This window comes from Schistocerca nitens, chromosome 9 (assembly GCF_023898315.1).
Source record: "Schistocerca nitens isolate TAMUIC-IGC-003100 chromosome 9, iqSchNite1.1, whole genome shotgun sequence".
Classification (NCBI taxonomy): domain Eukaryota; kingdom Metazoa; phylum Arthropoda; class Insecta; order Orthoptera; family Acrididae; genus Schistocerca; species Schistocerca nitens.
In genome coordinates, this window is record NC_064622.1 from 355924332 (window position 1) to 355936918 (window position 12587).

General features: G+C 40.3%; 1 protein-coding gene across 2 annotated transcripts in view; it reads left to right on the top strand.

Moving 5' to 3' along the window:
• The first annotated feature begins 282 nt into the window (after positions 1 to 282).
• The window catches only part of LOC126203349 (peregrin), a 266717-nt gene continuing 254412 nt past the window's right edge, over positions 283 to 12587 (top strand). For both annotated transcript variants that reach the window (XM_049937638.1, XM_049937639.1), the window contains exons 1-2: positions 283 to 670; positions 748 to 965. In XM_049937638.1, the coding sequence (XP_049793595.1) occupies positions 490 to 670; positions 748 to 965 (399 nt within the window). In that variant the 5' untranslated portion in view covers positions 283 to 489. The remainder of the gene's footprint in view (positions 671 to 747; positions 966 to 12587) is intronic.

A 12587-nucleotide genomic window follows, 5' to 3' on the forward strand; every position in this document is an offset into this window, starting at 1 on the left:
TTGTGACCTTATCAAAGATTGACCGGTGGAGTAAGAAACAAATAAATACAATGAATTTGATTTAACTTTGAAACACGTGCCAGTAAAAATTCGTTAAAATGTAAGCATATGATCTAAGAAGGATTGCATAATAAGTCAGAAAACAGAAACTGGTCACTGGAATACTTGTGCGGGGATGCATGTACAATTTTAAGTACTTGTGTGAACTGGTAAGATGTAAAGTAGTTGTTCCCATCAAATCTTTGGAAATGGTTATCGATTTTGTTTGATGCTAAACCAAAACATGGCGGTGTGTTGGTGGCTGTGATGGGAGACGGGAATTTTGATAGCAATGAGTTGTTTGTTTATGTTATTTATTCGTTAGAGATTTAAAAACAGTAGTGACAAACAAAGATAAAGACGTATTGTTCTAATCGATAATCATTTCACCACAGCGGGAGTGCAATTTGGTGCTTTCTTTTATTTTGTTTGTTATTAAATGTCAGTACCATGGGTCTCGATTTCGATGTGTTGGAATTTTGTAGGAAGTTACGAACTTCCAAACAACCACCTTATGAATGCCCTCTTCCTGAATGTGGTAGAGTTTACAAAAGTCTCTGTGGTTTGCAGTACCATTTGGTGAATTTCGACCATAATGCTTCATCGCCGCAGACTTCCATACCTACTCCTGGTAATTCAGTTTTATCAAAATTTACACCGAAATTACGGTTTTTTTTTAGCTGGTAATGAAGTTCGTTTTTGTTGCAGGAAGGAAAAAAAGCCGGGGATCTCATATCACTCGTACTCCAACAGCAACGTCGGATTTGCTCACCACTCCAACAAGAGAGGGCCTCACATATGCAGAAGCTCAAAAAATGGTTGAATTTGAGGTCGACGGAAAAATTAGTAGAGTTAGTATCCATGAACCACTACCGATTTTATCGAAGGAGGAATACGAAGAAACATTTGGAAATAATGAAGATATGGTGAGAAGTTTTTACATTCTGCCAAGCATTGTTTAAGCCATGGCCATAGAATGCATAATGTGGGAGGTTGACCCATCTCATTGTCATTGAACCACCCTAAGATATCAACTTCCAAAAGGAGACATGAAGCTGTTCATTGTCGTTTCCAGTTGGAAAGCGATTTATGAGCTTTCATTGTTCTACGTTTAGAATTTTATTTTATGAACTTAATCGTCGATTACGTTTGCCGTATTTTCATTTTGTCATATACTTAATGGCATTTTTTTTGTCTTGTTACACTTGGGCAAGATTCCCAGTGGTGCAGTTTGTAACCAGTGTTTGATAGAAGTCGGCTGCTCAAGATAACCTTTAATATGACATCAGATTGGAGAAATTGAATCTAAAATAAAATAATTTTGTCTTGAGCAGTTTTAAGTCGTATTTGGTTCACAGTACAGAAAATATTCTGAAACAGCAGCATTTTATTCGGGATCTCATTCTTTGTTCAGTGCTTATGTAATGAATTCTGGCTTGATGTATGACTTCTGTAAGTTATTGCCATTTGATTCACTGTTGACAAAGAGAAGTGGCTTGGATGTCCGCCTATTAACTTTTAGTTATTAATATGGGACAGGAAGAAATCACAAGATTCCAGCTGAATGTAAGTATTTGCAGCCCTGTTGTCACCACAATACATGTTGTATATTTCTTAACACATTGGCAGTTGGTAAATGATATAATATATTGAAGACCGAATGAGGTTCGGAAGCATTCGTTTGAGGTCAAAGAGGTTATTTTACATGTGTCATAATGCTATAGAAAACAGCAAGGAAAAATGTTAGGTCTGGCCACGGAAGCAAAGTTCAGTGGTCATTTCTTCGTACACATCATCCGTGTGTAGAATTTTTTTTTGTTTTTTGCATTCAGCATGTAAAGTGAGATTTCAAGAATCGTTTCTAGTTTGCTGCTGTGCCATTTCTTAACATAACTGATTTTGAAATATTGATTCTTGATGTCATCAAAATGGCAGACATGAACCACTCATTAAAATCCAGTGTGTGTAAAATACACATTGTAACAAGAAGTATAGCTTTCTGTGATATAACATTCAGTGGTTTCCCCAACCCTCCAGCCACCCCCTCACTCCTCCCCCTCCTCTTCCTCTCTCAAGGCATCATCATTAACCACAACTAATGCCACCATTGGTAGGTTCAGCTAATTTTATTTTGTGATTCTTCTGTTGTATCCAAAAATAGTTCAAGTAATATTGGGTCTAGTAAACAACACAGGCCATTGGTAGGCATAATTCTTTGAAGTGTGACCTATGTTACATAGATGGTCTGTTGGAGAGCTTTTTGTTTTGTGTGTATGTTCTATATTTTTTAATAATATGTCATCAGTGTTGACTTAGGTTGTGTTGTTTGCTAGACTACATGGGTCATTAGAGACGGTGATCCATTGGCAGGAGGTGTAGTATAGAGTGTGTTTTATGATAGACTTATACTTTTTTTAATGGAATTGTGGGTTACAGACTTACGTGTAGACCTATGCCTAGGTTTGGTTGAAAAGTTATATTTTGCTTGTGAGTTGGCAAAGCCAGTGAATGGATCACTACTATTTATTAGCATGCAGGAGGTCATGGGTTCGATCCTGGGTTGGGACACATTTCTTTTATGTGCTGATTTCATTCTGAAATTTCATACTGTAATATACAATGTTTCTTACGTCGCACATATCTTAAATTTACAACATTTTGTAACACTGAACATAACAAAGATGTGGTTAGGCAAATAAGAAATAGACGGTTGAAACGAATGACCTGTCATAGGACAGAATAACTACAAAGACAATGTCAATTTCGAGTTGCTAAAGATGATAGCACAATACAGTAACACAACATGTACTTGTCATTTATACTACATGTAAAATGAGCGCTCAGATGCCGCACATTACAAAGCAGTGACAATAATAATGTCCATATTGAAGACCACATGACCTCCACAACAGATTATGTTATCCTCAGAACAACAGATGCTCAAAGTGACATCCCTGCACGTCCAAGCATTGCACAACCCACCAGATCATACAGCTCTGGACCCTTCGCAGCAGAGCTGCGTCCACAGTAACAAGAGCAGCGTGAACACGTGCAACCAATTCTTCCACATTCATGGGCGGAGTAGACTACGTGTGCTCCTTCAGGTGTCCCAACAGGAACAAATCCAGGCGATTTAGGTCAGGTGAATGTGGTATACAACTGGGCCTCCACATGCGGGCCATTTCCCCGAAATGTTCTATCCAAATACTGTTGCACATTAATTCCAGAGTGTGGAGGTGCACCATTATATTGGAACCATATCCTCCACTAAACATCTTCCAGCGACACGGCAGGTAGTTCGAGAGGAGTGCATGATGCCTTTCTGCAGTCAACCGGTCAGGCAACATGTAAGAGTCCAAACACCTGTCGCTCAATATTCCAGCCCAGACGTTTATACCTAAAAGTGAACTTAATATCCACAGTCGCGGGTGATGTGCGGATTAACTTCACACCAATGGTGGACATTGTGCATATTTAAGACACCCTCACAAGTAAATGCTGCTTCATTCAACCATATTACGGTTTTCGTGAAGTCATTCTTGGTTTCCTGTTGTTGTTGGAACCATTCACAGAATTGCATCCACTAATAGCGATCTGCAGGATGCAGGTGTTGGCGTGAAAGCATAATGATAGGGGTGCAGCCCATGCTCGTGCAGCACATTAACAACTGTGTGTTGCAAGACACGCAGCTGCCTTGCTACGCTACATGTAATTTGCTGAGCTGCTTCTTGGTGCATGACCTCAAGAATAGCTTACTCAGTAGCTTGAGTGCAGCGAGTCCATGGGCGACCTCTGTCACACGATGATGGAAAGAGAGAACCTGACTCTCAAAGATGCAGCTCCAGATTACGAAACACATTTTTACCTGGATGGCGTTGCCGAGGATATCTAGCACCGTATTCATGAGCGGCAACACCAGCCTGGTTATCAAATGCACCAAGGACCAGAAGCATATCCACATATTCATCATTTGTGTATGCCATACGTCTGTCGCACTGGTTTAGAAGTTCATAATGAGAAAATTAGATATGTGTACACATGTACATTGGAGTCAGTCGCCAGCGCGTTACTCCGCTTGCAACTAGTCCCTGTCTGGTGGACAGCGCATACAGTATAAACACGCCACCAGTCCTGTGCACTGTTTCACCTAACGCGCATTATCCCTCCGACAGATATTGTTCTGCATGATTCATCCCAACACCGCTAATTGTGAAATGCTGGGTTTCGAATTACACTGTTTCCCTTATGGTAATAGGCATGATGTTTCCACAGTCTCATCGACAGAATAATAATAATAACAATGCATTGAGATACACTATGTGATCAAAAGTATCCGGGCACCTGGGTGAAAATGATGTACAAGTTTGTGGCACCCTCCATTGGTAATGCTGTAATTCAATATGGTGTTGGCCCACCCTTAGCCTTGATGACAGCTTCCACTCTCACAGGCATACATTCAATCAGTTTCTGGAAGGTTTCTTGGGGAATGGCAGCCCATTCTTCGTGGAGTGCTGCACTCAGCAGAGGTATCTAAGTCGGTCACCGAGGCCTGGCACGAAGTCGGCGTTCCAAAACATCCCGTTCTGTAGGATCCAGGTCAGGACTCTGTGCAGGCCAGTCCATTACAGGGATGTTACTGTCATGTAACCACTCAGCCACGGGCCGTGCATTATTAACAGGTGCTCGATCATGTTGAAAGATGCAATCACTATCCCTGAATTGCTCTTCAACAGCGGGAAGAAAGAAGGTGCTTAAAACATCGACATAGGCCTGTGCTGTGATAGTGCCACACAAAACAACAAGGGGTACAAGCCCCCTCCATGAAAAACATGACCACACCATAACTCCACCGCCTCCGAATTTTACTGTTGCCACCACACACACTGGTACATGACTGACGTTCACCTGGCATTCACCATACCCACACCCTGCCATCGGATCATCACATTGTGTACTATGATTCGCCACTCCATTCAATGTTTTTCCACTGTTCAGTTGCTCAATATTTACGCACCTTGACCAAGCGAGGTGTCGTTTGGCATTTACCGGCATGATGTGTGGCTTATAAGCCTCCGCTCGACCACGAAATTCAAGTTTCCTCATCTCCCGCCTAACTGTCATAGTACTTGCAGTGGATCCTGATGCAGTTTGGAATTCCTGTGTGATGTTCTGGATAGATGTCTGCCTATTACACATTACCACCCACTTTAACTGTTGGGGGTCTCTGCCAGTCAACAGACGAGGTCAGCCTGTATGCTTTTGTGCTGTACGTGTCCCTTCATGTTTCACCTTCACTATCACATAGAAATAGTGCACGTAGGGATGTTTAGGAGTGTGGAAATCTTGTGTACACATGTATGACACAAGTGACACCCAATCACCTGAACACATTCGAAGTCGGTGAGTTCCGCGGAGCGCACCATTCTGCTCTCACTATGTCTAATGACTACTGAGGTTGCTGATATGGTGTAGGTGGCAGCACAATACACCTAATGTGAAAAATTTGTGTTTTCGGGGGTTTCTGGATATTTTTGATTACATAGTGTATGTACTAGACAGTATGCGGTTACCAGACTCAGTGTTGAAAGGCATAATTAGTGGGACCATGGTGATAACACATATAAATAGTACCCAAGTTTGGATGTTATTTGCAAAGCACATTGCTAGTCCTGCTGGTAACGTAAGGGCCTAACAAAATGTAATGGACCTGTACAAGGCAAGAATAATAGTTTGTAATAATGAATGGGACTGTTGGAGGAGGGTACAAAGGAAACAAGTTTCACATCTAGTGGGAGAAGTGGTGCGAATAAATGCACGCCCACAAGGTGGAAAGGGCTTCTTTCAAAGCTGACCAATTTTCCATTTCTATGATTATAGTATGTGAGTGCAAATGTTTTCTAGAGGACCTGCTGCAATCACTTCTGATGATTAAGGTGCCAGATACCATACCACCAGGACTACATTTATCAAATAAAAAACATATGCCTTAACCCAGGATCAAACCATCGACATCCTGCATGCTAACCCAAAACTCTATCCACTGCACCAACTGTACATCATGACAAATATGTGCTGACAGGAAGTTACCATACATGTGGTTACAGTGTTGCCAGATTGCCACTCTTTAACATCCTTTTTCTGCCGGATGTACTTGCCGGGTGAAATTTTGTGAGAGACATTCTTTTATCGCTGGCCTGTGAGGAGTTGCACTGCGAAGCCCAAGTGCGCGAATTTCGCTTCACCTGGTATACAGGCGCGCGCGCGCACACACACACACACACACACACACACACACACACGGTGAGAGAGAGAGAGAGAGAGAGAGAGAGAACTGGTCTAACTAGTAACAATGTCTTCTCTGCTCCAGCTATCTGTATTTTGTAAGTATTGATCAATAAAAATTTTAAAAATCGCATTTTTAAGAGTTTTTACAAAATATTTACGTGGCCTCCTCATCACAAATTTTATGACTATTTTAGAGTATATTATTTGGTTATTGTGTTATTCATTGGTGCAATTACAGTGGGCAATTTTTTGTGTGTAAAGTGTGTGCCATATTTACCATTTAATTTCTAGTGTAATCTGAGCATGTTGGCAACACTGTTTTCAGCTCTCTTTCGTTTATTATTAACACACCTGAACTTGGACATAAATCATCCTGCTTAGGGTTGTGTGTGTGGCTTGAAGATTTTATTATATACAGTGTAAGTGAGGGAATGCAGTAGTGAAAGGATCAGATGAATGGACTGTAAAAACAGACAAGAAGATTGTGTGTAAGAAAAGTGGAAAAATGCTTCACGGTTGTTAGAAATGTAGCTGAGTTATTGCAGAAATATCTTGGTCCTCAAGTAGCTGTGGTACGTCACATTCATTGCGAAGGAGTTATACTCTAGTATGTACGACACTCAGTGGTGTGTGTGTGTGTGTGTGTGTGTCATGACTGCTAGATGAAACAGTTCCTTTGACACCTCTTGGTCAGTCATACGCTTTCAAATGGCCGTCATCAGTTGATTGGTGTGCAGTTCCTATTTCCCAAGTGCTTCTGTTGTTGGATCGTCCTTGTCGACATGCAAATTCAGCCTGGCTACCCGAGTTCATTGAGAAGCAAGTGGCAAAACAAATGATCTCTTTTCAGAAATGCATTGTAGGCTTACAGTGTGAATCTTTTTTAGTAGACTTGCCTAGAGTACATCCATATACCAGGTGTACCAGTATGAAATGAGCGTTAAGATACAAATGTGTTGATAGGGAACATTTGTTGTGAACAAGCCTTAATTTTGTTTGTTTGGTTGGTATGACATCTGTCAAAGATATTTAGTATACATCAACTCATGGAACAAACATCATCATATGTTTTCATCGTGTTAACAATGTCGAATTTTGTACCAGAAAGTGATGATTTGCGGAAAGCATTAATTTTTCGTTTTCATTTGAAAAAAAAGTGCTGCAGAGTTGGATTGAATGCTTGTCGAGGCATATGGTGATCATGCTCTATCAGAAGCAACATGCAAAAGATGGTTTCAACGGTTCAGAAATAATGATTTTGATGTAAGAAATGAAGAACGTGGAAGACCACCAAAAATGTTCGAAGACGCCGAATTGCAAGCAATATTGGATGAAGATGATACTTTGAGTCAGAAGCAAATGGCAGCAATGCTAAATGTTGCACAACAAACAATTTCTGACTGTTTGAAAGCTATGGGAAAGATCCAAAAGTGTGGAAAATGGGTGCCACATGAATTGAATGAAAGACAGATGGAAAACTGAAAAACCATTTGTCAAATTTTGCTTCAAAGAAATGAAAGGAAATCAATTTTGCTTCAAATTGTTACTGGCGATGAAAAATGGATTTATTTTAAGAATCATAAACAGGAAAAATCATGGGTTAATCCGGGACAACCATCAACGTCGACTGCAAAACCAGATCGATTCGGCAAGAAGACAGTGCTCTGTGTTTGGTGGGATCAGAAAGGTGTGGTGTATCATGAGCTTCTAAAACCCGGTGAAACTGTAAATACTAATTGCTACAGACAACAAATGATCAATTTGAACTATGCATTGATCAAAAAAAGACCAGAATGCGCCAGAAGACATGGCAAAGTAATTTCTTTACGCGACAATGCACCTGTACACAAAGCAAAACTGGTTCAGGATACAATCAAAACACTTGGCTGGGAGCTGCTACCCCACCTGCCGTATTCACCAGACTTGGCCCCTTCCGACTACCATTGGTTTTCATCAATGGGACACGCATTGGCTGAGGAACACTTCGATTCCTACGAAGAAGTCGAAAATTGTGTGTCTGATTGGTTTGTTTCAAAAGACAAACATTTCTATTGGCGTGGTGTCCACAAATTGCCTGAAAGGTGGTCAAAATGTATAGAAAGCAATGGTCAGTACTTTGAATAAAATGTTTTTACTTTTCAATTCAAAATTAGTGTTTCATTTTCACAAAAAAACGCTCATTTCATACCGGTATGCCTGGTAGATACTCTGTCAGCCACTGTACGGTGCATTGTGGAGATGTTTTTTACCACTACCAGTCAATTCCTTTCCTGTTCCACTTGCAAATAGAGTGATGGAAAAACGTCTTTTTATATCCCTCCGTATGAGCCCTAGTTTCTCGTATCATTGTTGTCCTTACACGCAGTGTATGTTGGAGGCAACAGAATCGTTCTGCAGTCTGCTTCAAAATGCTTGTTCTCTAAATTTTCCCAGCAATGTTTCTTGAAAAGAATGCTGCCTTTGCTCCAGGGATTCCCATATGAGTTCCCAAAGCATCTGTGCAACACTTGCATTTTTTTGAACCTACCAGTAACAAATCTAGCAGATCACATCTGAATTGCATCAATGTCTTCCTTTAATATGGCGTGCTGTGGATCCCAAAGACTCGAGCAGTACTCAAGAATAGGTCACACTAGTGTCCTATATGCAGTGTCCTTTACAGGTGAACCACACTTTCCTAAACTTCTCCCAATAAACCGAAATCAACCATTCGCCTTCCCTGTCACAGTCCTTGAATACTCATTCCATTTCATATTGCTTTGCAACATAACATTCAGGTATCAAGAGGTGTGACTGTGTCAAGTGGGACACTACTAATGCTGTACCTGAACATTAGAGTTTGATTTTCCTGCTCATTCGCATTAACATATATTTTTCTACATTTAGAACTAGCTGCTATTCATCACACCATCTAGAAATTTTGCCTAAGTCATCTTGTATCCTTCTCCAACTACTCAGATTTGAAGCTTTACTGTACACCACAGCATCATCAACAAACGACCACTGATTGTTGCCCATCCTGTATGCCAAATCATTTATGTGTTTAGAGAACAATAGCGGTCCCATCACACTTTGTCTGCGGCACTGCTGACTATACCTTTCGCTCTGATAAACACTTGCCGTCTAGCACAACATACAGGGTTCTGTAACTTAATAATTGTCTTCAAGCCACTCTCATATCTGTGAACCGATTCCATATGCTCATACCTTTATTAGCAGACTGCAGTGGGGCACAGTGTCAGATGATTTCTGGAAATCTATAAATACATAATCTGCCTATTGCCCTTCATTTCAGCCATAGTTTACAGTACATAATGCAAAAAAAAAAAAAAACAGTAAGCTGAATTTTGCATGAGCAATGCTTTCTAAAGCCATGCTGATTTAGGATATAAGATCTCGGTCTCATGAAAATGTGTGATATTCGAACTGAGAATATGTTCAAGAATTCTGCTGTAAACCAATGTTAGAGATATCTGTCTGTAATTTTGCAGGTCTGTTTTTTTTTATTCTTCTTATATACAGGAGCCACCTGAGCTTTTCAGTTGACTTTGCACTGGGCAAAAGATTCACAATAAATGCAAGCTAGGTAAGGGGCTAGTACTGTACAGCACTCTTTATAAAACTGAAGGGGCATCCCATGCAGTCCTGTTGACTTATTTGCCTTCAAATCTTTCAGTTGTTTCTGAAAGCCACGAATGCTTGATCAGTGGTCAAATGACAGTATGTTTGTACAATTCTCCAGCATGAACAATTTTTTGAATGTGAAATTTATAAAATTTCCTTTTGATATCTACAACTTTCACACTGGACTCGTCAACAAGTAAGTGGATGGAAGTCTTGCACCCCCCATTGCGATTTTACACAGGACCGGAATTTTCTCGGGTTCTCTGCCATTCTTTTGCTAGGGTGTAATGGTGGTAGTTATTCTATGCTTCATACGTAGTAGATCTTCTCACAGACACACAAATATCTAGTAACCTTTGCTTGTTGTCATATGTGCGTTCGGTTTTGAACTGAAAGTGCAGCAGCATCTGCTTCGTTAACATTTTCTGAATTTCGTTATTAAACCTGCTGTAAGGACAGATCCATCACGTTAGGTATACTAGGAGGTGCCTTGGAAGCAGAACTCATGGGCGAATCAATCGTCACCTGAGGTGGCCCATGTGATGCCATTCTCCGCCACCACTAATCCATAAGGCAGCAGCATGAAGGTGACTGACCGTAGCCAAAAGCGCATTCAGCTGTTTGCAAACTGTAACCATCTCCTCCTGTACCTGCAAACAGCATGCACACGTCGTACCTATCCTAGCAACATTAGCCGAAGAAGTAAACTGGAAAAGTAGACAGAATCCTTGATATGCAACTTTCTGCTCTTCTGATGTGTTACCAATGGACGATGATGTCGTAATGAGCTATGTAACTGGTTGTTCGGAAGAAATGAAAATTGTGCTACAGGCTGTGAGATTAACCCTCTTAAACAGAAAAACATGCACAAAATTTAAGAAATGTACTACAAGGAAAATCACAGGAAAAGATAAAACATCTACGGTAACTAGCTGCTGTGTTGATCTGTATCAGCCAAGAGCTGCGGCTTCAAGTAGTTGAAATATAAACCCAGGTTAAAAAAAGGCACTGGACAATAAATCAATTGTCTAGCAAAGTTTAGAAACTCTTTGCCTTGCATTTCAAACCCTGAACCCATGTAGGAAATACCAATTCACGGAACACTGGAAGGAAATAAAGTCAAATTTGTGAGAAATAACAAACAGAAAAGTGCATAAGTGAGCATGCATTTCTATATCTAAATTTGTTATAAAATGCTTGAACAAAATCAAAAATTGTTTTCCCACTTGCTATAAAACGTAATTACTTTGACTCAGAAATATTGATAGTGCATTACATTTACTTGACGGCAGCAAACATTTTAAATATTTAAGTGTCAATTTTTTTTTTTACTTGGAGTTTGGATAAGCCTAACTTAAAAAAATTTTGCACAGGAAAATATTGCCCATTCTGATTGCACCTTTCATAAGTACAATGGCCAAATAATATACCAAACCATTTACAAGGTGTGATTGGAAAGTTTTATGAATGGGCTTGTAATTGTACAATGGTGTTACGTACATGCTACTGTGATGCATCTCCTTCAAAATAGTCCCTTTCTGACTGAACACACCAAATCCAACGGTGTTTCCACTTTTGAAAACTGTCCTGGAATTTTTTTTCTGGAGTGTGGTTAGGACGCTCTCCGTCTTTGCCTGGATGTCTTCAGTTGAGTCAAATTGCTTCCCTTTCTGTGAAAATTTCAGTTTAGGAAACAGGTAGTAGTCTGCAGAGGCCAAATCAGGGGAATATGGCAGTTGTGGAAGCACAGGGATTATGAATTTGGTCAAAATAAACGATGGAGAAGGCACGATTAGCTGGAGCATTGTCATGGTGCAGCACCCAACTCCTGTCTTTTCACAATGCAGGCCTTTTCTTCCACACCTTTTCATGCAAATGTTCAAGGACACATTTGTAGTATTCCTGGTTAATTGTCTGTCGCCCAGGGGTAAATTTACGAAGCACAATAATGGTAGAATCGAAAAAAGTCACCAACATTGTCTCCACCTTCGACCGACTTTACCATGCTTTTTTTGGTCAAGGTGAACCTGGTTTCAGGATAATATCCATATACCCACGATTCATCTTCAGAAATTACCCTATTTAACAAATCTGGATCAGTTTTTGTCCGATTAATCAATTCTTGGCACACTTCAAGTCAGTATTGTCTCTGGTCACTGGTCAACACTTTTGGAATGAATATTGCGGACACTCGACGCATTTTCAGACCTTCAGTTAAAATTGACTGAACTGCTTAGAAACTTAAATTAAGCTCATCAGTCATCTCCCTAATTGTAAGTCTTCGATTAGAGTGCACTAAGTCGCAAGCTTTCACAACATTTTCATTCGCTTCTAAGGTGGAAGGACGGCCGGACCGTCGTTCATCTCCAAATGATTTGCGCCCATTTTTAAATCTGTTGAACCTGATAAAAACATTTGACTGGCTCATACAATTATCTCCAAAAGCTGTTTTTAATAGTTCGTAAGTCTCAGAAGTTGATTTCCTGGTTTTAAAACAAAATTTCACACAAACTCACCGCTTCGTTTTTACGTTCATTTTCACCCAGACAGAATCCAGCAACAAGCCCTAACAGACACACACTCAACCATCTGCCACAACGAACTGAATAAAGGAAACGTAGTTTACTGTCAGAGGGCAT